Source organism: Lepisosteus platostomus, chromosome 14, assembly GCF_059453375.1.
Source record: "Lepisosteus platostomus isolate fLepPlt1 chromosome 14, fLepPlt1.hap1, whole genome shotgun sequence".
NCBI classification, from domain to species: Eukaryota; Metazoa; Chordata; class Actinopteri; order Semionotiformes; family Lepisosteidae; genus Lepisosteus; species Lepisosteus platostomus.
This window is the reverse complement of record NC_142624.1, coordinates 1721547-1746831: the sequence shown is the minus strand read 5'-3', so window position 1 is coordinate 1746831 and position 25285 is coordinate 1721547. Positions and strand designations below refer to the sequence as shown.

The following is a 25285-nucleotide window of genomic DNA, read 5'->3' as shown; positions in this document are numbered from 1 at the left end:
TGATTCTTTTACAACACCGTGACCAAGCAGAGCTACCAGATTTCACCAGGCCCTTTGAACCCTGCAGATGCGTTTACAAAAGCGGTCTTCACCTGCCAGCTCCTCTGTTTTTAAACAGCCCACCCGGACCAGTCAGCCAGCCCAGACAGAGCTTTATTCGCCACTCAGCACAGAGTTAAAAAAATATTTAAAAATCATCACAAATCATGCGAACTCGTAGGCTCAAAAACAATGATCCAGCCACCCGGGATCGAGAGAAACCTGAGCAGCCCCTGAGTGGAGCCTAGTACTCCAAAACTCACTTGCAGTTTATTTTCATACACTGTGTACCAATCTACTCAGAATAATTACGTACACAGACCAGGATTAGGGAAAAAAAGTGTTCTAGAACAGGAATATGGAATATAGATGAGATTCCCGGACAGACAAGCCAAAATTCCAGATCCCGTTCAGACACAATGACAAGCACAATGGAAAAAAAAGGGCAGGGATTAATCCGTTAGTCGCAGTTCATGAGCTGATTGGTGATCAATGCAGGAAGCAATGCAAGCAGCGCCGCCGTCGTGCACCAGGGTAGAAACGAGCAGCCCCACTCGTAACCAGTGCCCGTTTCCCAGGCCCTGCAGTGTGGGCGCCGGGCTGCCCAGCCTGCCTCGTGGCAGGAGGGGTTGTATCTGCTCCGTTCTGTGCCCGGTGTTGTGCAGCAGTCCCTGTGTGTGAAGGCGTCTCAGATTCTCCCCCAGCGTCCGGTGCAGCAGGCGAAGAGTCGTCCGACAACTCCATAACAGCCTTTTCTCCCATCACTCTCCTCTCCCTCATCCCCTCACTCCTGTCCCCCTCCTCCTCTCCCTCACTCCTGTCCCCCTCCTCCTCTCCCTCACCACTCACTCCTATTCCTCTCCTCCTCTCCCTCACTCCTATCCCCCTCCTTCTCTCCCTCGCCACTCACTCCTATTCCTCTCCTCCTCTCCCTCACTCCTATCCCCCTCCTCCTCTCCCTCATCCCTCACTCCCATCTCCCTCCTCCTCCTCTCCCTCATCCCTCCCTCCTATCTTCTCCCTCCTCCTCTCCCTCACTCCTATCCCCCTCCTCCTCTCCCTGGCCCCTCACTCCGGGGCTGGAACAGCAGGGGCCTCATGCCCACGAAGGTGAAGTTGTAGGTGTCGGGGAGCCCCCGGTGCGCCGTGCCGTTGAAGTGGCTCCAGGAGAAGGCCGGCAGCCCCCCCTGCACTGTGGGCCCGCTGATGGCCTCCGCCGCCAGCTGCTGGGCCAGAGCGTAATCGGTCACCTGCAGGAGAGGAGAGGAGCGGGGTCACACCCTGGGTCCCCAGTCCTGCTGCTCTGGGGAGGGGGGTCAGTGTGTCTAGAGCAGGGGTCCCCACTCTCTGGGGAGGGGGGGTCAGTGCGTCTAGAGCAGGGGTCTCCAGCCTCTGTGTCTCTGTGGAGGGGGGGTCAGTGTGTCTAGAGCAGGGGTCCCCACTCTCTGGGAGGGCAGGGCCCAGTCAGTTCAGGACAGTCGACTTCAGTGTTTGTGACGATTGAGGGTTCACAGTCTCCCCCAAGGCAGCGACCATGCCCGCCCAGCAGGGGGCCGCGCCGGGAGAGAGAGGGTGGCCGTGTGCAGGGATCTGGCCGTACCTTGGTGTCGTAGCAGCCTTCGGGAGAGGGGTGCTCCGACTGCAGGTCGTTCCGGCAGCAGATGGCCAGACAGGGGTTCTCCTCGGAGTAGGGGTCCCGCTTGTAATCTGACCACAGGAGGGGTGGACATAATTAACCAATCGGAGGGCAGCAACTTCCTGGCATGGATTCGACATGAATCCAGGAACTATCCCATGGAACCTAGACATCCCTCTCCCTCAAACCTCCGGAGGAGTGCTTGCTCGTGACCGCATCTCCGTTTCTGGATTTAATGAGCTGTTCCGATCGCTGTCTGAGCTTGTCGCGCGGAGGACAGGGTAACATGAGACATTGTGCACACACCTGCAGAACCACACCTGCGCAGAGGAGGGGAGCTCGGGAACAGTGCATTCCCGACAGCTGACCGTTTTGGGGAACCCCCCCCCCCCCCGGAGACTCCGGTTAGCTATCTAAGGCCAGGCTGGGACGTCCTGACCGAAGGGGTCCCTGCGAGACTCCGGCGATGTGCAGCAGGCAGGTCGGCCGCGTCAGTCGGGATGCTGGATGGGAACAAACCTCGGGATTCAGGGACCACGCGGAGCGCTCCGGGGTCCCCCCACCTACCGTTGAGCCGCATGATGTGCTTGAGGGACCGCAGGTCGGACACGCCCGCCTGGTCCCGGCGGAAGATCTTGGCGCGGGCGCACAGGTCGTAGGAGAACTGGTGCCCGTACTCCTGCCGCATGGCCGGGTAGCCGCTGAGGTTGTAGATCTGCTCGTGGAAGGGCACGTTGTAGGAGGGCCAGTACCCTGCACGGGGGGAGGGGGGACACAGGGCTCAGGGGGCAGGAGCCGACACCGACAGCCAGGAAACCAGGCCAGGAGACACGGACACTAGGGACCTGGCAGACAGGCACGGGCAGGAGGGAGACCTGGCGGACAGGTACTGGCAGGAGGGAGACCTGGCGGACAGGCACGGGCAGGAGGGAGACCTGGCGGACAGGTACGGGCAGGAGGGAGACCTGGCGGACAGGTACAGGCAGGAGGGAGACCTGGCGGACAGGTACTGGCAGGAGGGAGACCTGGCGGACAGGTAACGGGCAGGAGGGAGACCTGGCGGACAGGTACGGGCAGGAGGGAGACCTGGCGGACAGGTACGGGCAGGAGGGAGACCCGGCGGACAGGTACTGGCAGGAGGGAGACCTGGCGGACAGGTAACGGGCAGGAGGGAGACCTGGCGGACAGGCACGGGCAGGAGGGAGACCTGGCGGACAGGTACGGGCAGGAGGGAGACCTGGCGGATAGGTACGGGCAGGAGGGAGACCTGGCGGACAGGTACGGGCAGGAGGGAGACCTGGCGGATAGGTACGGGCAGGAGGGAGACCTGGCGGACAGGTACGGGCAGGAGGGAGACCTGGCGGACAGGCACGGGCAGGAGGGAGACCTGGCGGACAGGCACGGGCAGGAGGGAGACCTGGCGGACAGGTACGGGCAGGAGGGAGACCTGGCGGATAGGTACGGGCAGGAGGGAGACCTGGCGGACAGGTACGGGCAGGAGGGAGACCTGGCGGATAGGTACGGGCAGGAGGGAGACCTGGCGGACAGGTACGGGCAGGAGGGAGACCTGGCGGACAGGCACGGGCAGGAGGGAGACCTGGCGGACAGGCACGGGCAGGAGGGAGACCCGGCGGACAGGCACGGGCAGGAGGGAGACCTGGCGGACAGGCACGGGCAGGAGGGAGACCTGGCGGACAGGTACTGGCAGGAGGGAGACCTGGCGGACAGGTACGGGCAGGAGGGAGACCTGGCGGACAGGTACTGGCAGGAGGGAGACCTGGCGGACAGGTACGGGCAGGAGGGAGACCCGGCGGACAGGTTCGGGCAGGAGGGAGACCTGGCGGACAGGTACTGGCAGGAGGGAGACCTGGCGGACAGGTTCGGGCAGGAGGGAGACCTGGCGGACAGGTACGGGCAGGAGGGAGACCTGGCGGACAGGCACGGGCAGGAGGGAGACCTGGCGGACAGGTACTGGCAGGAGGGAGACCTGGCGGACAGGTTCGGGCAGGAGGGAGACCTGGCGGACAGGTACGGGCAGGAGGGAGACCTGGCGGACAGGCACGGGCAGGAGGGAGACCTGGCGGACAGGTTCGGGCAGGAGGGAGACCTGGCGGACAGGCACGGGCAGGAGGGAGACCTGGCGGACAGGTACTGGCAGGAGGGAGACCTGGCGGACAGGTTCGGGCAGGAGGGAGACCTGGCGGACAGGTACGGGCAGGAGGGAGACCTGGCGGACAGGCACGGGCAGGAGGGAGACCTGGCGGACAGGTACTGGCAGGAGGGAGACCTGGCGGACAGGTTCGGGCAGGAGGGAGACCTGGCGGACAGGTACGGGCAGGAGGGAGACCTGGCGGACAGGTACGGGCAGGAGGGAGACCTGGCGGACAGGTACGGGCAGGAGGGAGACCAGGCGGACAGGTACGGGCAGGAGGGAGACCAGGCGGACAGGTACGGGCAGGAGGGAGACCTGGCGGACAGGTACGGGCAGGAGGGAGACCTGGCGGACAGGTACTGTACAGGCAGGACATGGATATTATCCTATGAATGAAGCCCAGAAAATGGGACCGTCCAGAATCCCCCTGCTTTGAGAGTAAACAAGCTGCATTAATGAGGCAGACAGCTGGGCGATGGGATCTGCGGACAGAGACCCAGCTGTTCTAAGCGAGAGGGCCGGGGGCAGGGGACCGCAGAGAGGTCCCTTTCAGAAGACGAGGCAGAGCGTGGGCCACAGACACGGAGGAGGGAAGGAGGGGCGCCGGGGCTCACCCCTGCGCAGGGTCTGCGTCTGGTCCGAGTGCACCACCAGCCCGGGGATCTGCTCCACGATGACCAGGGCGCCGTCCTCGATCCCGTGCCCGAGGGACACCCGGCTCAGGTCCACCACCATGTACTGGTTATTGTAGGTGCCTGCAGGGGGGCGACGTGAGGTTCAGGTCGGGCGCAGGGCTGCATGTCAAGAGCTAAGCTTTGGCCCTCCGGTTCCAAAGGCTGGAGCACTACTCTTCCACTCCAGGACAGCACCTTCTTGTTTTATAAATATTCCATATTATATTAGCAGAAAAGCTTAAAACTACCACTTTTTATACACGTTATTTCACATGTTAGTTAAAGACTTCAATGCTTAAAATGTTTAGGGAGAAATGGAATACTGGTGTGTACTTGACCAAGACCAGCCATATACTGTATGTTTATGTTCCAAAATGAATATCGTTTATGGCCTTCACACGTGTTACAGTATGCTCCTATTCTTTTTATGCTCAGCTACTAAGATTTCCCTTCAGTGGTAAAATTCCATATAAATATTCAATACTAAAACGGGCACAGTAAAGACATTTAAATCTTTCTACGACCGACCAACGCACCACGAGTGCCCCTCGTTGAGAAACCAATCACGTACCGCGGTATTGCGCGAGGACGTAGCCAATTACCCGCGGTACGTGTCTGTGCCGCGCACTTTGAATGGCTACATCTGTACCTCTAATATACACCAGATGTGCTCTGTAGGTCACAACAATATCTGATGGAAAGACCACACCTCTCCTTTCACTGCCTCAGACCATGTCGGTAAATGCACAGGAGTGGACGATGGGTTCTGCAACATATACTGTAAAAAAAGGGGATGACTGGCTGGAGGTCAGAGCTGGGCTCACCGGAGTTGTATCTGGAGAAGGTCTCTGCCCACTGCTGCCCGTCCTGAGCCAGTGCATTTGCCAGGCGCACCCTCTGCCAGGCCAGCAGGTTCTGAGGGGTGATGAGGTCAAACAGTGATCTGTTGAACACGCTGTTGGTGGTCTGGATCATCACCAGCCCGCTGCCCAACAGATAGAAATCATCCAGGGACACCAGTAAACCTGCAGACACAGAGAGGGGGGTTCATACAGACACACTGACTGGACACTCCAGTACATGAACACTGCACTGAGAGAGAGAGGGGTTCATACAGACACACTGACTGGACACTCCAGTACATGAACACTGCACTGAGAGAGAGAGGGGTTCATACAGACACACTGACTGGACACTCCAGTACATGAACACTGCACTGAGAGAGAGAGGGGTTCATACAGACACACTGACTGGACACTCCAGTACATGAACACTGCACTGAGAGAGAGAGGGGTTCATACAGACACACTGACTGGACACTCCAGTACATGAACACTGCACTGAGAGAGAGAGGGGTTCATACACACACACTGACTGGACACTCCAGTACATGAACACTGCACTGAGAGAGAGAGGGGTTCATGCAGACACACTGACTGGACACTCCAGTACATGAACACTGCACTGAGAGAGAGAGGGGTTAATACACACACACTGACTGGACACTCCGGTACATGAACACTGCACTGAGAGAGAGGGGGGTTCATACAGACACACTGACTGGACACTCCAGTACATGAACACTGCACTGAGAGAGAGAGGGGTTCATACACACACACTGACTGGACACTCCAGTACATGAACACTGCACTGAGAGAGAGAGAGGGGTTCATACAGACACACTGACTGGACACTCCAGTACATGAACACTGCACTGAGAGAGAGAGGGGTTCATACAGACACACTGACTGGACACTCCAGTACATGAACACTGCACTGAGAGAGAGAGGGGTTCATACAGACACACTGACTGGACACTCCAGTACATGAACACTGCACTGAGAGAGAGGGGGGTTCATACAGACACACTGACTGGACACTCCAGTACATGAACACTGCACTGAGAGAGAGAGGGGTTCATACAGACACACTGACTGGACACTCCAGTAGATTATTACAGCCAGCCCCAGCCCAGGCCCGCACCAGGATAGCTGCTGAAGGACAGTCTCCCGGTGGCGGTGTGGGGCTCGGTCAGCCGGATGTCCCAGTGCTTGAAGATCCGCAGGGTGGCAGCGTAGGTGTACCAACTGGAGTGGGACATCAGCAGGTTCTCATAGCCGGGCAGCACCTGAGACAGAGCAGGGGAGAGTGAGGGGACACAGCCCGGCTGACCGGCCTGTCCAGAGAGGACAGGATCAGTGACCACAGCCCGGCTGACCGGCCTGTCCAGAGAGGACAGGATCAGTGACCACAGCCCGGCTGACCGGCCTGTCCAGAGAGGACAGGATCAGTGACCACAGCCCGGCTGACTGGGCTGTCCAGAGAGGACAGGATCAGTGACCACAGCCCGTCTGACCGGGCTGTCCAGAGAGGACAGGATCAGCGACCACAGCCCGGCTGACCGGCCTGTCCAGAGAGGACAGGATCAGTGACCACAGCCCGTCTGACCGGCCTGTCCAGAGAGGACAGGATCAGTGACCACAGCCCGTCTGACTGGGCTGTCCAGAGAGGACAGGATCAGCGACCACAGCCCGGCTGACCGGCCTGTCCAGAGAGGACAGGATCAGTGACCACAGCCCGTCTGACCGGCCTGTCCAGAGAGGACAGGATCAGTGACCACAGGCTGGACAGATAGACTGGACACAGACAGACCAGAGAGGACAGGATCAGTGACCACAGGCTGGACAGATAGACTGGACACAGACAGACCAGAGAGGACAGGCTGCGCTCCCACTGCCAGCAGGGAGAAGCCCAGACTGAGCTGTACTTCCTGCTGCACTGGGATTAGACAAGGGTGATCCTCGGCACAGATCTCCGCCAAATCACGCCGGCAGTGGAGGGGAGCAGAGTATAACCCCACAGCAAATGACCTCTGACCTTGATGAGGGCGGAGCAGTGTCCCATGGCAGGCTGGCCGGGGTACCTGAGGAGGCCGGGGGGTTTCGAGGGGGGGTCTGGCACCAGGGCAGGGATGAGATCCAGCAGGTCCCCCAGCGCGTTGAGAAACTGCACTGCGAACAGAGGGAGGGGCTGGGGGAGACAGGGGGGGTGTGACTCCACGGCCACTGCTGCGGTCAGTTCGGTGCAGCTGATGGGCCATGTGCACAAGCGTGCTGCCCTGCTGACGTGCGTGGGGCTCCAACACGAAGACAGAGAACACAGAACAGCAGCAGCACCAACAACACGTGAAATAACATACAGCTTAAAAAAAAACCATCAGTGTGAGTCAGTTCGTGGCAGGAAACTCACACCCAGGCAGTGAGGGTATGAGGGCAGTATCGCCTCATACCCAGGCAGTGAGGGACTGTAACATGTAGAATCGTGCCTCTATATTCTATTCATGCTGCATTGCCCCGTTGGAGAACTGTGTTTTACAGCACGCTCCCGACACAACACGCTGGCAGACACAGCTTTACCCACGGAGAAGCCAGTGAAACAGTGCTACGGTAAGATAAGGGAGAAGACAGTTATAATCCGTTTGTCTGAAGGAGCTCCTGCACTGGGGATGGAAGATTTCCTGTGTCTGTTAGTATCCCACAGCATTGCAAGCAGGGGGCTGCGACAGCATGCGCAGGCAGCAGAGGAACAGGAAACACAACGTTTCGGCCCCCCCCAGTGAGCACACAGGCCCCGTCCACTCTGAGCGTCTGTTACAGGGAAACAGCGTCCACAGGTGCGGGTTTGCTTGCGTTTGGCGTGGCTCAACGCTGCCCTCTGGTGGCTCAACCCCATTTTTACACATCCCAAACCCGGCTGCCCTGTCACTGGGACCGACAGCGGCCGGCTGACTGACTGACACTCAGACTGACCACAGGCCGGGCTGGCAGCCAGGAAGGAGAGGAGATCAGTACCAGATCAGTACCTCAGCAGCTGTGTTGTGTTGTGCAGTGTTGTCTTATCCTGTGTGCTGTTGTGCAGTGCAGTGTTGTCCAATACACTGTCTTTTCGAGTGTTGTGCAGCAGGTGCTGTGTAGTGCTGCACACTGTAGTGTTGTACACTGCAACACTGTATTGTGCAGTGCGGTGTACCATTATATAGGCTTGTACAGTACAGTGTTGTATACTGTTGTGCAGTGCAGTGCTGTGTAGTGCTATACAGTGTTGCACACTGAGGTACCTCCCTCTTGTTCTTCTTGGCCTAGTCCGCAGCTCCTGACTGCAGCCCGCTCAGTAGTACAGTGTTGTGTTGTGTTGTATTGTGTTGTGTTGTGTTGCGTTGCGTTGCGTTGCTTCGTGCTGCAGTGCACACTTCAGTACCTCCCTCTTGATCTTCTTGGCCTAATCCCAGCTCCTGCCTGCAGCCTGCTCAGTAGTACAGTGTTGTGTTGTATTGTGTTGTGTTGCGTTGCTTCGTGCTGCAGTGCACACTTCAGTACCTCCCTCTTGTTCTTCTTGGCCTAATCCCAGCTCCTGCCTGCAGCCTGCTCAGTAGTACAGTGTTGTGTTGTATTGTGTTGTGTTGTGTTGCGTTGCTTTGTGCTGCAGTGCACACTTCAGTACCTCCCTCTTGTTCTTCTTGGCCCAGTCCGCAGCTCCCGCCTGCAGCCTGCTCAGTAGTACAGTGTTGTATTGTGTTGTGTTGTGTTGCGTTGCTTTGTGCTGCAGTGCACACTTCAGTACCTCCCTCTTGTTCTTCTTGGCCCAGTCCGCAGCTCCCGCCTGCAGCCCGTCCAGCTGGGCCACCAGGAAGCCGGCGTGGCGCCACAGTGGGTCGGAGGCGCTGTGGTTCCGAACCTGTGCCCTCACCCAGGCGTCCTGTTTCCTGTGGGCATGGGGCAGAGACTCAGGCAGGGGCGCAGACAGCCCGGTGGACCCCGGGGCCCGTCTGGGACTCGGTCCTCAGTGCTCCAGGGCTCTGCAGGACCCCTGTCACCCCGCCTGGTGCCGGCTGTCTGGATCCCTTCACTGGTCTCACACAAACACAGAGCGCCGCGAGACCAGGCCCACGCTGCTTAAACTCCTCTATATACTGAGCTCCACACAGAGACAAAGACGGGAGACGTCTTCCGAACCAACAGTGAAACTCCAATCCCAGGGCACAAAAGAGCCAGCTACAGGGCAGCGCATTTCAAACTGAGAACAGGGAGCGCTTCTTTACACAAAGGGTGGTGGGAGTGTGGAACAAGCTCCCCAGCTGTGTGGTGGAAGCTGATACCCAGGCTGCTTTCCAGACACAGCTGGATGAGACCCTCCAGTCAGGACAGGAAGCCAGATCTTTGCACAAAGGGCAGTGGGAGTGTGGAACAAGCTGCCCTGCCTCGTTGTCTGCCTTCTTTCAAGAAAGAGCTGGATGATCAATTAATCACTCAGCTGCTCATGACTGTATCCTTCCCTATGTTACATACAGGGAGTATGTGTATTTGTGTATTTGTTCATGGGTTCATGTTGTTAAATCCATTATCTATTGTGTACATGTCTGCAATGCAGATGTCCCATCTGGGGCAGTAAAGGAAGTGAGAAAGACAGGGGCTCAGTAAGTGAAGCGATTAACAGGATCCTCCCACCTCATGAAGTCCTGCACCGGGCCGAGAATCTTGGGGTCGCTGATCAGCTGGGGGTACATGTTGGCGTAGTGGTCGAACATCAGCCTGGGGGGACCAAGAGAAACCGACTGAAACCCCAGAAAAAAAAGAAGCCTGTTTGATTTCAGCTCTCGGGGGCTTTGGGGTCTCAAACTTACGGCGCAGTCAGGAAGCCCTCCAGGTACCCCGCGAGGAAAGAGGTGGTCTCGTCGGACTGGGGGGTCTGCCCGTAGCCGGCTCGCAGCTCCAGGACCCCCCAGCCGATCTGGGTCAGGGTGTCGCTGTAGTAGCCCTGGGCGTCGCCCTGCTTCTCCATCACCCCGTCCTTCAGCAGCACGCGCTTGTGAGACGGGTCCCAGTACACTGTGGCCATGTGCTGCTCTGAGAGAGCGGGATCACACTTCACACACTCCACTGGAGCAGGAGTGCTACATCACACTTCACACACTCCACTGGAGCAGGAGTGCTACCTCACACTCTCACACACTCCACTGGAGCAGGAGTGCTACCTCACACTCTCACACACTCCACTGGAGCAGGAGTGCTACCTCACACTCTCACACACTCCACTGGAGCAGGAGTGCTACCTCACACTCTCACACACTCCACTGGAGCAGGAGTGCTACCTCACACTCTCACACACTCCACTGGAGCAGGAGTGCTACCTCACACTCTCACACACTCCACTGGAGCACGAGTGCTACCTCACACTCTCACACACTCCACTGGAGCACGAGTGCTACCTCACACTCTCACACACTCCACTGGAGCACGAGTGCTACCTCACACTCTCACACACTCCACTGGAGCACGAGTGCTACCTCACACTCTCACACACTCCACTGGAGCAGGAGTGCTACCTCACACTCTCACACACTCCACTGGAGCAGGAGTGCTACCTCACACTCTCACACACTCCACTGGAGCAGGAGTGCTACCTCACACTCTCACACTCCACTGGAGCAGGAGTGCTACCTCACACTCTCACACACTCCACTGGAGCAGGAGTGCTCCATCACACTCTCACACACTCCACTGGAGCAGGAGTGCTACCTCACACTCTCACACACTCCACTGGAGCAGGAGTGCTACATCACACTTACACACACTCCACTGGAGCAGGAGTGCTCCATCACACCCTCACACACTCCACTGGAGCAGGAGTGCTACCTCACACTCACACACACTCCACTGGAGCAGGAGTGCTACCTCACACTCTCACACACTCCACTGGAGAGGGAGTGCTACATCACACTTACACACACTCCACTGGAGCGGGAGTGCTACCTCACACTCTCACACACTCCACTGGACTGAGAGAGCTTAGACTGAGATCACAGCTGTTCACAAACAACACTCATAAAATATACACACAGATGCTTTGACACACACACACCAATAGCCGCACACGCACACACATACACCCACATTCAACACACGAAAAATACCGACTCTCACGGCTCCACTGGGAGCGACAGTCCTGTTCACCGCGTTATTTCTCACGTCTTGTTCATAACTTGTTAACCGTGTGAATCGTGTGTGTTTTTTTACAGAAAACTGTTTTCCCCATGTTGATAAGAAAACACGTTCTTACACGCCTTAAAAATGTACTTTTCCCACCCTGTGCCCTGTGTCCTGCTGTGTGTGTGACACACTGTTTTGAACATTTACTGCCCGAAAAACGATATCGGTAAATTATTAACTTTCTTCCCCTCCATTTCGTTCGTCACCCTCTGCATTTACCCTAAGCTTTCACAAATTCGATCTTTGCCAGGAGCAAAAGCGGGCACGACCAGCTCCCCACACCTGTGGAAAACCCAGGCGGAGGACGGGGAAGACAGTCAGACAGGGGACAGAGAGAGAGAGAGACGACAGGATAAGGTCCAGGCAGGCTGGAGAAGCCGACCCCCGGCGGTGGAGACTCACTGCTCGCCTGGGGGACCGGCGCGCACACGGACACCAGGAGCAGCACCAGCGCCGCCAGCAGCGCCAGCAGGGACGCACGAACCGCAGCCATGGGCGGACTTCAGGGGCCGGTCAGGAGCGACACCGCTGCCGCTGCTCAGCCTGTCCTGCAGCACGACCGCGCTCGGAGGGAGGGGGGGGAACCGAGACTGGGGGCGGGTGCCCGTGCGTCAGGCTCAGGAAGTGTCCGACCGAAGTTCTGCTTGCGGTCTTTGCACTGTGATTCGAGAAAGTAATTTAAAAAAAAAATGCTTTACTGATAACAACTAACAAAACACGAACACCGCTAATTGACATTTAACGACATGAAATACTGTACACATGCATTCGAAGAATAGTCGGATGTACTGAATTTATTTACAGAAACAGCTTAACATAACTTGACACGTCAATGGTATTTTGTTTTAATCGTTTCTCCCCTCTGCCCTGCCTCACCGCCGAGCCTGCGTGTGCTTGTCACTGTGATACCCAGCCGACAGCTGTGCTGACCGGGATCTGAGAAAGCGCGCCCGCCCGCCCGGACTCCTCAGGTGTCACGGGTTCTCCTCGGCCTGGTTCCGCGACTCCAACTGGACGGGCTGCACCGACACCGCGCTGAAACACGACTTCTGCAAACTCTCTGGCATAACTCACTTCACCATCGGAGTGCAGAGCAAAGATTTCACATCCTCTTTCCATCTTAAGCAACCAGCTCATACAGTTGTGTATAAACAGGCAGCTCTGCGGCTAAAATCTCGCTCAGGCAACTGCGGCACATAACGATGAAGAAATAACGGTCTGGCTGTGGTCAGAATACCTACCCCTGCTAAATTAAGAAAGCATATATTACGTGGAAAATTCACAATTCGATACAACGGCGTCAATTATTTATACTAAAACAATATACAACACAATTAATTTTAAATAATAAAAAAAAAAATCAAGCCCACCCCAGATGGGACTCGAACCCACAATCCCTGGCTTAGGAGGCCAGTGCCTTATCCATTAGGCCACTGGGGCTGATTACAACACGTGATGGCACTCGCAGGCTTTTATCACTTCCCAGCGGCCCCTGCGCTGACACGGCAACGTCGCGCTTGACGCCATCTCCATGGAGACGGAGCTTATCTCGAAAGCGCCGCTTGGGCGCTTCCATTTCGAGACTCGGCAAGGGGGGGAAAATAAGTATGTCTTGTCGAAATGTATACCACATCAAAACTATTACCTGTCATATTGTGGATTACTTAAGCATTATAGTCTTAAACGTCTTATCCACGACAAAAACCTCAGGCTGTTTTAATGTAAATCACACGATAAGAATGTATTTTGTTTTCTTCGCCACCCCCGATGTACTGTCCGTTGAAGACTTGATACGCTCGCACAGGCGCAGTAGCCGTGTTGATGCCGGAGAGCTGCAGCGAGTGTTGCCCTCTTCAAACGCGTTTGTGAATTACTTTACTATCAAGTGTACATTTTGTGTCAAGAGCAATAGTAGCCAAAGCGCGTCGAAGCTTCGGGAAGTATTATACCGGACTGCAGGACATCACGGTAAGTCCATTCCAGTTTTCTTCGTTGACACTGTTGGCAACAGTGAGAAAATGATCGGGCCACATAAGCGTGCCTTAAACCGCGTCCGATCGGCATTTAACTAAAAAAAAAACAACAACAACAACAACTCGTGTCTTCGCCCTTTTCCGTATCGTGTTCTGCGCGGTGAAGCTGTGCTGATGCGCCGTGTCTGCATGGCCCGGAGCCCAGAGAGCGGACCTCTGGGTTAGACGCGCTCAGCAGCGCCGGACACAAGACCCCCAGGCGAGGCTCTCTGCCCCGTCTGAAACTCCGCGTTTCCCCCCCTGCAGCGCCGGGTTTGCGGGCGAGCGGAGCCGCTCGGACCCGTGAGGATCAAACCTCCCCCCCTGAGCTGCCTGCTCTTTCCCCGTCGGCCCGGCTCGCTCAGCTGGCCTCGTCGTCACTGAAAGTCTCTCCTTATCTGCCCGGGCTGCTGAGCTGGCGGGTTATTATTATTATTATTATTATTATTATTATTATTATTGGTAAATAATAGGACGTGCTGGTATTGAGAGACTGTCAAACGCTCGGCCTGCGAGGATGGGAGCTGGGGGGAGACGGATATTCTCTGGGCAGTTTTACTGCTGATCAGCCACATTGACACACCTGCTGCGTTCTCGGCTGCCTCTCCCTCTTCCCGATCTCTCTCCCCTTTTCTCCAGTCACGCTTTTCCCAGAACACAGCAGAAAGGAATATTAAGGTAAACCTGTCCACCAGCTGGAACAGAGAGTCCCGTGCGGCTCCGGGCGTGATCAGCAGCAGCAGTGGTCGTGATTGATCTTTCGGTGGGGCTGTGTGCTGCTGCTCAGCGGGTTCCAGCAGGGAGGTCCTGTCTGTGTGGGGTCCCCCTCTGACCTGTGTCTGGTTCTTCTGTAGACGCCGCCGCCATGCCCCTGTTCGGGAAGAGCTTCAGCCCCAAGAGGACTCCGCCCAGGAAATCAGCCTCTCTGTCCAACCTGCACACGGTGAGCCTGTCCACAGCACCTACTCACAGCTGTCCTGTCCAGCTCTGGACACTGGCCTGGCTGTGTTCTCTAGGGTCTTCCTCACAGCGGTCCTGTCCAGCTCTGGACACTGGCCTGGCTGTGTTCTGTAGGGCCTTCCTCACAGCGGTCCTGTCCAGCTCTGGACACTGGCCTGGCTGTGTTCTCTAGGGTCTTACTCACAGCTGCTGTTCTGTTCAGTCCTAATTCCAGTGTATTCACTGCTCCCTGCAGTAGAGCTCCCCCTGGTGGACAGAAACAGACTACTAGGGGATTTAAAATTGAAGGTGTTCAGCAGAGGGTTGTCTGGGTCTGGGTCTTCTCTCCTCTGATCCCTGTTCTTCTCTCCTTGCTCTGCCACAGCTGGACCGGTCGACCCGAGAGATCGAGCTGGGTCTGGAATATGGGGCGCCGGCGATGAATATTGGGGGGCAGAGCCTCAGGTTTGAGGATGGGCAGTGGATCACAGGTCAGCACTGATCGCGTGTCCATCTGAGCCACACTGACACCCCTAATCCATAGGGTATAGCGATGTTGCACTGTGATTTAAGTACTTCTGCAGTTGTAGGAAACATAAGAATATGAAACATTTGAGTGTATGAAAACGATAGGAGACCATTTGGCTACCAGTAGCTAATTAATCCTATAAAGCTAAGTGCTTTATAGCTATACAGTTGAATTGGTTGAATTGAAACAGACAGTATCGCCAATAAATCGAAGTGCTTTATATGAAGCTAGAGGTGTTGTTTTACTCTGGTGTTGTGTGTGCGCCTGCTGCTATAAGACTTGCTGTGTTGAGGTGGAGGTGTACAAGTGTGCTGTACGGATCCAGTGTGTGTGTGTGTGTGTGTGTGTGTGTGTGTGTGTGTGTGTGTGTGTGTGTGTGTGTGTGCCGTGTTGAGGTGTACAGGTGTGCAGTACAGATCCAGTGTGTGTGTGTTGCCGTGTTGAGGTGTACAGGTGTGCAGTACAGATCCAGTGTGTGTGTGTTGCCGTGTTGAGGTGTACAGGTGTACCGGTGTGCTGTACTGATCGGCAGACCTGTGTCTGTGTGTCTGGTGTTCAGAGTCCGGGGGCAGTGTCTCCCACAAGGAGGTCCAGAGGCTGAAGAAGAGGAACCTGCAGCTGGAGGAGGAGAACAACCTGCTGAGGCTGAAGATCGACATCCTGCTGGACATGGTGAGCGGGGAGCTGGGCCCCTCCTTCCACCGGCCCCTCCCTCACCCTCACCCTCTCCCCACCCCCTCCCTCACCCCTCCCCTCCCTCTGCCCTCCCCTCCCTTTCCTCTCCCCTTCCCTCTCCCTCTCCCTCTCCCTCTGCCCTCCCTCTCCCTGTGCCCTGAGCCTGACGCAGCTCACCTGCGTGTCTCTGTCCGCCGCAGCTCTCGGAGACGACAGCCGAGTCCCACCTCATGGAGAAGGAGCTGGAGGAGGTGAAGAACCACAGCCGCCGCAGGAAGTGAGAGGAGGGGGCCGTCCCGGGACCGCCACCACCCCTGGGTGGTGGGAGAGAGAGAGACGGGGGCCGTCCCAGGACTGTTCGAGACGCAGCCGGACAGCGGTGAGGAGCAAGGAGGAGGGTCTGTCTGTGTGGCCTGAGCCTGTAGATCCTGAAGTATCAAACTGCACTGTACAAGTACACACAACGCTCCCCCACATCCAGAGAGCAGCTCCTTCTGCATGCTCTTGCTGTGTCTGTGCAACACACTCTCTTGCACCAGAAGGACTGTATTCCAGGGGAGGGCCTGCTCAGTTTTCCTGTAATTTTTTGCTTCACGTCTCCTTCCTTCGTCTGGAATAATCGCAGCCGCTTCGTTCCTCGAACGGTTTGTAACGGGTCAGTCAAGCCTGCGGAGCCAGACGTTCCTTCATTTGTTAGCTTTCAAGTCGAGGGGCGAGAGGAGAGCAGCTGCAGTCCAGGATGAAAAGCTTCAAGGCCCTGGTACGAAGGAGTGGCCAAAACCAAGCCTTGCGTTCACCACTTGGCTTCCACGTCCACTGGAAGAGTTGGGTCAATTGGACACAGGAAATAAGGATGAGGAAACGCAGCAAGACCTGCAGGAATGATGAGCTGCCCCCTGGTCCCACGGACACCCCCCTCCTGCCTGTCCGTCGTCAGTGAATAAGGTTTATACAGTCGAACGGGAACATCGGGATTCATTCGCTGCCTGAAGAGCCGTCTGCAGGAATCTGGAAGGCAGTGGGAGACTCATGCTATGGCTGTTGTTTTTTGGGTAGTAGTTGTGCTTTCAGTGTTTGTGTTGAATTTTTCATTTTAAATTAAATTGGTTGACCTAGTTCTTCTAGTCCTTAAATTTCTTATCTTCACAAAGACCAGTATAGGGTACAAGTTTATGTGCCTTATTAACTAAAGATACAAATGAATGTACCAGAGACACTGCTGTCCCTGTCCTCTCACACTGCCCCTGAATTCACACACTGACACACTCCTGACTGGACTGGAGACACTGCTAGAGACACTGCTGTCCCTCTCCTCTCACACTGCCCCTGAATTCACACACTGACACACTCCTGACTGGACTGGAGACACTGCTGTCCCTCTCCTCTCACACTGACACACCCCTGACTGGACTGGAGACTGTGCTGTTTTCTCATTTTGTAACTAAATTCTGCCCTCAGCGGTCTGAGTGCCGAGGAGCTGTGGTCCGGGGAGGAAGTGGGCTGTTGTTTTGCTGATTTATCTGCAGGTTGCTGCAAGGGGCCGGGGACAATGGGGCTCTTTGTGTGTGGTGACACGAAGGGGGATTAAGGGCGAAGCTGAGGAGCGCCAAGCCACCCTCACAGAGCGAGGCACGCGGCCGGCCCCCCTCGCCACGCAGCTCCCCAGCTCTCCAGCAGGGGGGGCTCTGGGGATGTGCCACCCGAGAGCTCTCACCTCCACCCCAGCCCCTGTCAAGTGTACCAACCTGGAGTTTTTTATTCTCTCTTTTTACCTGTCAGCGTGGGACTTAAATCTTCATGCAAGAGGAACAAACTCCGCCTGCTCTTTATTCAGAGAGCTCCCTGCAGTGCCCGGCGCGACTTTAAAAACCTGCCATCGATACGACACTGAGCGGTTTGGCAGAGAATGCCCCTCGGGCACGAGACTGTAGCACCGGGCTCGTCGGGGTCTCTGCTTTCCTCACCCGGCAGGTTGTAGCTCCAGTGTCCTGCTGCTGGCAGAGAGGGTTTGGGGGGAAATAAAAGTGGCGAAATTAAAGGAAATGGAAAAATCGAGTGGCCTTGTTTGTTGGGCGAGGGAAGCAAGTGGCAAGTTAAACTCATCTGGAGCAGGAGGAGGCCGGGGTTTGCAGGCGACGGGTGCGTTGTGCTGGCTCTGGCCACTGGCCACTGGACACTGGACACTGGACACTGGACACTGTCCGGGAGAAGAGTGAGCGAGGGCAGCTGTTTCAGGCCAGGCTGGGGTGCCGAGCTGGGATCTGGGAGTCCTGGCTCGGGAAGGGGGAGGCGGGGTGGAGAGATGGAGGGAGGAGGGGTGGAGTTGCGTCTCACGGCCCTGGTTAAATTAGCCCCTTGAGAGGTGGGAAGTGGAGAGAGAGAGGGAGAGGGAGAGGGAGGGCAGGGAGAGAGCTGTTCAGAGAGCTGAGCCGGAGGAGCAGGGACAGCCTTCATCCCCGGGAGGACTCTGGAAGGGGCTGGCTTGTGTTTGGAAGCTGGGCTCCGGATTCGCACCATGGACCCCAGGACAGCGGAGGAGCAGCGGCCCTGACTGGACTATCGCTCCAGCCGCCGGAGGCTGAAAAGGGGGCAGCGCGGCTCCTGGCCCTGACCGCAGCTCTGTCCGGCTGCACCGAGACCGAAACACAGGGACAGGCGGCCGCACGTGGGAGGAGTCGGGGAGACCGGCAGGTGAGTGAGAGATCCCACAGGTGAACTGTCTTTTCTCTTCTAACCCTGATGGAGCCTGCAAGCAGCTTTCACAATGCTGAACTCCCCCTGTACTGACCCCGAGCTGGTGACTGTTTACACTGAACCCCCGATGAGAAAGACAGGTTTAAGTGCTGTCTGAGTCAGGGAGTACTGTGCGGAAGATACCTCAAAGAGAGACAGGTATATACAAGCTGTGTAGGGCCATATCCCCTTTGAGCTACGATAGGTACTATAACTATTAAGGTGCTTATTGTGGTTCCTTGTATGCATACAGTAAAGCTTGGCTGGACGAACAGACACTCCGGGCTTGAATTTCTTGGTTTCTACAACCCTAATGTACTTCGTGTGGAATCGTCCTTTCGTTTGCGATCGGTCCTTCGGGACGAGCTGAGAAGGTGTCGCACTGTGTTGAAGTCCAAAAGATGTCGGTTTTGGAGAATTTATAGTGGAGGGTTTTACCTGTTCTGTTCTAAGTGCTTGATCGTCAAGTGCTCACGCTCAGGGGACAGCAGCTGGTGGACTGGGAGGAAAGTCCATCACTTCCTCCTCACCTGGTTTAAATCCTGTTCCTTAAACGGAACCGCAGTTGTCTTCTGATCTGCAGAGCTGGTGCCGTGCCCTAGTCTGAGGACAGGGTCATTCTCCATAACCAGAGCTTGAGGAAAATCCAGCTTGGAATTATTTCAGACATCCCTGTCGCTGTCAGGACTGGGCTGAGACCTGTCGCTCTAAAGGGGGAAGGAGTGATTCACTCTGCAGCGTCACGTGCCTGGGAGCAGGGCGTCCTGGAGCTCGTACCCAGAGCCACGAGCGCAGTGGCTCCCGGCCAGGCCTGTCTGCGTGGAGGCTGCGTGCTGCACGTTCTGCCGGCTCTAACGAGGCTGTTTTAATAACCTCTGAGCCTGATATAATCCCCAAAGCCTCTCATCTGGTAGGGCTAATCGCCGCCCAGCGCCTCTTGCCCGTGTCTAGGCGAGGGCGAAGGGCAGATGATCTCGCGGAGCTGCCCCGCGGAGACCTGGGCCTGGGAGAGGGACCCGGAGCGGGACCGTGACCTCTGACTGGTCCGCGTGTCGCCCGGGCTCACAAGCATGGCTCACCTGCCCAACACCCCTTAGAGCCCAGCGGCTGAACGCTGGGTTTTCTGACACGTGCGAGGAGTGAGGAGTGACTCACAGGCCCCCTCGCTGGGGGGGGGGGTGACACCCCGGCCCCCGTCTGACGGCCCTAACAACTCTCTCTGCTCAGATGATCAAATAGGGATTATTTCCAGAAAAGAGGGCCTTTATTTTCGGAAGGTCTTAAGCTGGTCAAAGTGGGTCAGTCAGGGAGGCCCTTGCTGAAGGACAGAATGAACTGCTCAGATGCAAATCTTAATTAAGATGGGGGAAAAAATAGGAAATTTGGAAAGAATGGTTTAACTAGGCGTGAAAAATTAAGGAATCACGTTGTACGGACCAGTCTCATGACACCTCTTTTGCTCCCTGAGTAGTTTCTCATCCAAAATAATCCCCTGTGCCCACCCCAGAGTGTTCTGGAAATCCCAGCCAGGGTCCCAGTCCAGGATGAGCCCCTACAGCCCAGAGATCACAGCCAGGGTCCCAGTCCAGGATGAGCCCCTACAGCCTGGAGATCACAGCCAGGGTCCCAGTCCAGGATGAGCCCCTACAGCCTGGAGATCACAGCCAGGGTCCCAGTCCAGGATGAGCCCCTACAGCCCAGAGATCACAGCCGGGGTCCCAGTCCAGGATGAGCCCCTACAGCCCGGAGATCACAGCCAGGGTCCCAGTCCAGGATGAGCCCCTACAGCCTGGAGATCACAGCCAGGGTCCCAGTCCAGGATGAGCCCCTACAGCCCGGAGATCACAGCCAGGGTCCCAGTCCAGGATGAGCCCCTACAGCCCGGAGATCACAGCCAGGGTCCCAGTCCAGGATGAGCCCCTACAGCCCAGAGATCACAGCCGGGGTCCCAGTCCAGGATGAGCCCCTACAGCCCGGAGATCACAGCCAGGGTCCCAGTCCAGGATGAGCCCCTACAGCCCGGAGATCACAGCCAGGGTCCCAGTCCAGGATGAGCCCCTACGGCCTGGAGATCACAGCCAGGGTCCCAGTCCAGGATGAGCCCCTACAGCCCGGAGATCACAGCCAGGGTCCCACCCTCCCACCACTATGTTTACTGTGCCTTTAAGCTTTCAGCACTGACTTACACAAGAAAACGGGGGAACATCATGTTCCTGGTGTTGAAAGGCTTTCAGAGATTACTGTTAGCATGTTATGTGCCTGCTAATCGTATTACAGTTGTGATTGTTTTGTATTAATTCGCCGTGTGTGCACTCGGGGCTGGGGCTCCAAATGCCGACCAGTCTGAAGCAGCGGCAGGCAGCCTCAGCCCAGCGGGTCCGACCGGGGGCAGGTTGTCCGGCGGTCCAGCTGAAGCTGACCGGTGTTTCCTCTCCCCCCCGGGGGCAGGGCGATGGGCGCGAGGGGTCGGAGGGCAGCGGCGGCGGCGGGGCCCCCGGATGGCGGCTGGGGCTGGGTGGTGCTGCTCAGCTGCTTCGTCGTCACGGGCTTCTCCTACGCCTTCCCCAAGGCGGTGAGCGTCTACTTCAAGGAGCTGATGAAGGACTTCGGTGTGGGCTACAGCGACACGGCCTGGATCTCCTCCATCATGCTGGCCATGCTGTACGGCACCGGTGAGCAGAGAGGCTCGTGGCGCTCCACAGCGGCCTGGCGGCAGGGAGAGGCCCGCTCGGGAATACCGGAGCCCTCCATGTGGCAGTCCGGACGTGGGTTTGAAATACACACCATACTGGCTGCAAGAGTCTCTCCCCTGTAAACACGACCCTCATGGCTACACCAGAGTCGCAGCCCTCCGAGACCGATTGAGAGCAGCAGGAAAGAGCACTGTTGCTCATTCCTGATCGTTCTCTGCAGACGGCCCCCTTATCGTACCCACCTCAACCTGTGTTCAGGCTGAACTCTTTTCACTGAACTGCGCTGTAACCCCTCTCCGCCCCGCGGGGGGGCAGGGAACTGGAGAGTGAGGAACATAAGACGTAGGACAGGAGGGAGACCTGGGGATCTGGGTTTCGGGGCGTCATCACGAGGCGTCCCTCCGAAAGAAAGGCCACAGTGCCAGCTCCCGAGGAGCAGCTCAGTTTCCTAGGGAGACCCTGTATTGCCCGTTCCATAAAGACATACGATTTTCAGCCTGATTCTAGTTAAAAGTTATAGAGAAAGGGCAGACGTTGACCCCAGAGGCTGGAGGGAGATTGACCAGGCTGGGACCCAGTGAGGACCGGATATCCGGCTGCACACTGCTGTTCACAGGAGGCCTGCACAGCTGGAAAGCACTCGCTGATAAGGAACAGGCTCCCCGGGCACCTCAGACACTGGCTGTCACACAAAGACTGCGGTGCGTTCGTATCCCCGTCCCCCGTGACGCGGACTGACCCCTCTCGCCTCGCCCCTCCTCTCCGCAGGCCCCGTCTCCAGCATCCTGGTCAACAGGTTCGGCTGCCGCCCCGTGATGCTGCTCGGGGGTCTCCTGGCGTCGGCTGGCATGGTGGCCGCCTCCTTCACCACCAACATCATCCAGCTCTACCTCTCCGCCGGGGTGCTCACAGGTAGGACGCCCCGCCTGCACTCGCTCTCTCGCAGGCGGTCAGCCACGCAGCTCACAGGTAGGACGCCCCGCCTTCAGTCGCTCTCTCGCAGGCGGTCAGCCACGCAGCTCACAGGTAGGACGCCCCGCCTTCAGTCGCTCTCTCGCAGGGCGTCAGCCACGCAGCTCACAGGTAGGACGCCCCGACCTTCAGTCGCTCTCTCGCAGACAGTCAGCCACGCAGCTCACAGGTAGGACGCCCCGCCTTCAGTCGCTCTCTCGCAGGGCGTCAGCCACGCAGCTCACAGGTAGGACGCCCCGCCTTCACTCGCTCTCTCGCAGGCGGTCAGCCACGCAGCTCACAGGTAGGACGCCCCGCCTTCACTCGCTCTCTCGCAGGGCGTCAGCCACGCAGCTCACAGGTAGGACGCCCCGCCTTCACTCGCTCTCTAGCAGACAGTCAGCCACGCAGCTCACAGGTAGGACGCCCCGCCTTCACTCGCTCTCTCGCAGGCGGTCAGCCCTGCCGGATTCCACAGCAGGACGCCCTGCCTTCAGTCGGTCTGTCATGGGCCCTGCAGGCTGTCCAGCGGTCCTGTCGGGAGTGATCTCGTGGGTTGTAGTCTGGGAAGAAACCGCGGCAGGCAGCAACTTACTCCTGTCTCTCTTCTCTCTGCTTCTGGCTCTCCTTTACCGTCTTGCCTGCCCTCCTTACCCTCTCCTCCCCCCGCCCGCAGGTCTGGGCCTGGCCCTGAACTTCCAGCCCTCCCTCATCATGCTGGGCAGCTACTTCGACAAGCGCCGCCCGCTGGCCAACGGGCTGGCGGCCGCGGGCAGCCCAGTCTTCCTGACGGCGCTCTCCCCGCTGGGGCAGGTGCTGCTGGACCGCTACGGCTGGCGGGGGGGTTTCCTCATCATGGGGGGGCTGCTGCTGAACTGCTGCACCTGCGGGGCCGTGATGAGGCCCCTGGGGCGCCGTGGCGGGGGGCGGGAGGGGGCGGCCCCCCAGGAGCTGAAGGAGATGCTGCCGTCCAAGGGCGGGGCGGAGGGCGGGAGGGCCGGGAAGAGGAGCGACCGGAAGAGCAGGAGGAAGCTGCTGGACTTCAGCGTCTTCCGCAACCGGGGCTTCGTGGTCTACGCCGTGGCCAAGTTCGTGACCGTGCTGGGGCTGTTCGTGCCCCCCATCCTGCTGGTCAACTACGCCAAGGACCAGGGGGTGCCTGACCGGGAGGCGGCCTTCCTGCTGTCCATCATCGGCTTCATCGACATCTTCGCCCGGCCCACCTGCGGCGTCATCGCCGGGCTCCGCTGGGTGCGGCCCAGGGTCGCCTACTTCTTCAGCCTGGCGCTGCTGTTCAACGGGCTGACGGACGTGTGCTCCGCCCGGGCCACGGACTACCGGGGCCTGGTGGTCTTCTGCGTCTTCTTCGGCGTCTCCTACGGCATGGTGGGCGCCCTGCAGTTCGAGGTGCTCATGGGCATCGTGGGCTCCTCCGCCTTCCCCAGCGCCCTGGGGCTGGTGCTGCTCATCGAGGCCGTGGCCGTGCTCATCGGGCCCCCCTCCGCAGGTGGGGCGTCGGGGACGGGCGCTAGAATGGGGAAGGAGGGAGGGGAGGAGAGGAGAGAGGTGGGACGAGGACTCGGGGGTTTAAACTGCAGGATCCTGGGCTGAAGTGGTGCTGTAGCTCAGTGGTCAGCATCGCTGCCTCACGGCGTTGAGGCCCCGGGTTAAGGCAGGTCCCGTGTGGCAGTTGTATGTTCTCGCCGCGGTCACTTCCGGGTGCTCCAGTTTCTTCCCACCGTCCAGAGTCCAGAGGCATGCTGGTACGTTAACTGGCTTCTGGGAAAACTGGTCTGGGAAAAGCGTGGGTGTGTGTGTTTGTGTCTCTGCGTGTGCCCTGTGATGGACTGGCGTCCCGCCCAGCGTGTGCCCTGCCTCGCACCCAGTGCTTGCTGGGAAAGGCTCCGGGTGCCCAATGACCCGAATTGATAGAAGCGATTAGAAAATGGATGGATAGATTCTGAGCTGCAATGGAGTTCGAGACTTAAAGGTCTTAAGAGGCTTAAGACTAAAGTAAGGGGCAGCATTTTAGGTTTAATGTCCTGGTACAGATCGAGTCAACACAATGCCAACGGACTAACCCTGCCCCTGGTGTTTTCCAGGCCGGCTGGTCGACGCCTTCAACAATTACGAGCTGATCTTCTACATGGCCGGCGGCGAAGTCATCGCTGCCGCGGTCATCCTCAGCGTGGCCTCTTACTGCTGCGTGGGGCGGGGCCAGCGCTCCCGGGACCCGGCCAAGGGGGCGGGGACAGACAGGGAAGCGGACTCCCCATTGGCAGACGGCAACAACGCCCACCGAAACCACTCCTCCTCCGAGCTGGCCCCCCCCAGTCGTCAGGAGGACCTGGCCCAGGGGGGAGGGGCCTTGCGGGAGGAGGAGATGGGGTTAAACATGGAGTGTCCGGTGCAGAGAGAGAGCTTCTGAGGTTCTTCTCCGATACTGCACTTAGCCAGTAACGTCTTGCAATAAACTCACTGCCCTTGTGAAAAAAATCAAGTCTCGTCTTAAAAGGTATTATAAACGTCTTGCATTTTCCCTCTGCTGTTAAATGCTCTATATAGAGTGCCTATCGCATCTAGACCTCTCTCCTCCGACTGCACTGTCTCAATAATTGGACTGAGCCCAGAAAGCCTGAATTAAAACTAAAAACAAAAGCCTCCATCTGGGCACCTCCTCCTCTATCTTCATGTCTCGGGCGCTGTCCCCAGTCCTCGCCGCGTCAGGAACAACTGGACAGTGCCGTGGACTGTGGGGGTGCGAGGGGTGGCAGACTGCTCTCAGGGTGGACGTACTCCAGATGTTCACCTTACAGAGGCTCGTGAAGGCATGAGCTACAGCCGGTCCTGCTGTACAGTACTATTCTACTTGCATACGCTGGTGTGCTGTACAGCTCTGTTCTCTTGTGTTACTGCAGCACCAAGCCTTGGGTAGGGGTGCGTGAGGGGTGTTAGTGCTGTACTGTTATAGACACGATGAATAATTCAGATTATAGACTCTCTTTTCTGTGGAAATAAATCGGTGTACACTTCAGGCTCCCTCACTGACAATGTCAGAAACTGGAATCTCTTGTGCTCTGTCCCTCCACGCCGCGACAGGGGTGGGGAAATGAGTTTTAACCCCTGTCCCCTGCTCACTGGCGGAGCTGCACTGAAACACCAACTTGCACTCGGGTACAGGTCCGTCACAGGGGTGCGGACCGCAG

General features: G+C 57.6%; 3 protein-coding genes, 1 long non-coding RNA gene and 1 other non-coding gene across 7 annotated transcripts; 2 read left to right on the top strand and 3 right to left on the bottom strand.

Moving 5' to 3' along the window:
* Positions 1 to 105: 105 nt before the first annotated feature.
* On the bottom strand, positions 106 to 12972 carry LOC148648629 (lysosomal leucine aminopeptidase-like). 2 transcript variants are annotated; one of them, XM_088606333.1, is made up of 12 exons: positions 12918 to 12972; positions 11950 to 12205; positions 10182 to 10404; positions 10006 to 10089; positions 9122 to 9263; positions 7379 to 7531; positions 6485 to 6629; positions 5326 to 5526; positions 4442 to 4582; positions 2243 to 2428; positions 1640 to 1746; positions 106 to 1289 (listed from the first exon to the last, which is right to left on the bottom strand). In XM_088606333.1, the coding sequence occupies exons 2-12, from the start codon at positions 12038 to 12040 to the stop codon at positions 1080 to 1082; spliced, it is 1683 nt and encodes a 560-aa protein (XP_088462459.1). In that variant the 5' UTR covers positions 12041 to 12205; positions 12918 to 12972; the 3' UTR covers positions 106 to 1079. The 2 variants fall into 2 exon arrangements, with proteins under 2 accessions (XP_088462459.1, XP_088462458.1); XM_088606332.1 differs by lacking the exon at positions 12918 to 12972 and adding an exon at positions 12424 to 12710.
* On the bottom strand, positions 2438 to 4432 carry LOC148648630 (uncharacterized). The gene is made up of 3 exons (XR_015926416.1): positions 4173 to 4432; positions 2551 to 2580; positions 2438 to 2520 (listed from the first exon to the last, which is right to left on the bottom strand). It is a non-coding gene; the product is annotated as an uncharacterized LOC148648630 (long non-coding RNA).
* Positions 12915 to 12987, bottom strand: trnar-ccu (transfer RNA arginine (anticodon CCU)). The gene has a single exon. It is a non-coding gene; the product is annotated as a tRNA-Arg (tRNA).
* A 284-nt stretch (positions 12988 to 13271) lies between these two features.
* Positions 13272 to 16818, top strand: cby1 (chibby 1, beta catenin antagonist). Its single transcript, XM_088606337.1, has 5 exons — positions 13272 to 13515; positions 14414 to 14502; positions 14884 to 14989; positions 15587 to 15699; positions 15903 to 16818. The coding sequence occupies exons 1-5, from the start codon at positions 13287 to 13289 to the stop codon at positions 15981 to 15983; spliced, it is 618 nt and encodes a 205-aa protein (XP_088462463.1). The 5' UTR covers positions 13272 to 13286; the 3' UTR covers positions 15984 to 16818.
* Positions 16819 to 18067: 1249 nt separating this feature from the next.
* slc16a8 (solute carrier family 16 member 8) lies at positions 18068 to 24575 on the top strand. 2 transcript variants are annotated; one of them, XM_088607010.1, is made up of 6 exons: positions 18068 to 18393; positions 19102 to 19345; positions 20884 to 21107; positions 21897 to 22040; positions 22756 to 23586; positions 24182 to 24575. In XM_088607010.1, the coding sequence occupies exons 3-6, from the start codon at positions 20888 to 20890 to the stop codon at positions 24505 to 24507; spliced, it is 1521 nt and encodes a 506-aa protein (XP_088463136.1). In that variant the 5' UTR covers positions 18068 to 18393; positions 19102 to 19345; positions 20884 to 20887; the 3' UTR covers positions 24508 to 24575. The 2 variants fall into 2 exon arrangements, with proteins under 2 accessions (XP_088463136.1, XP_088463135.1); XM_088607009.1 differs by lacking the exon at positions 19102 to 19345.
* The last annotated feature ends 710 nt before the right edge of the window (positions 24576 to 25285 follow it).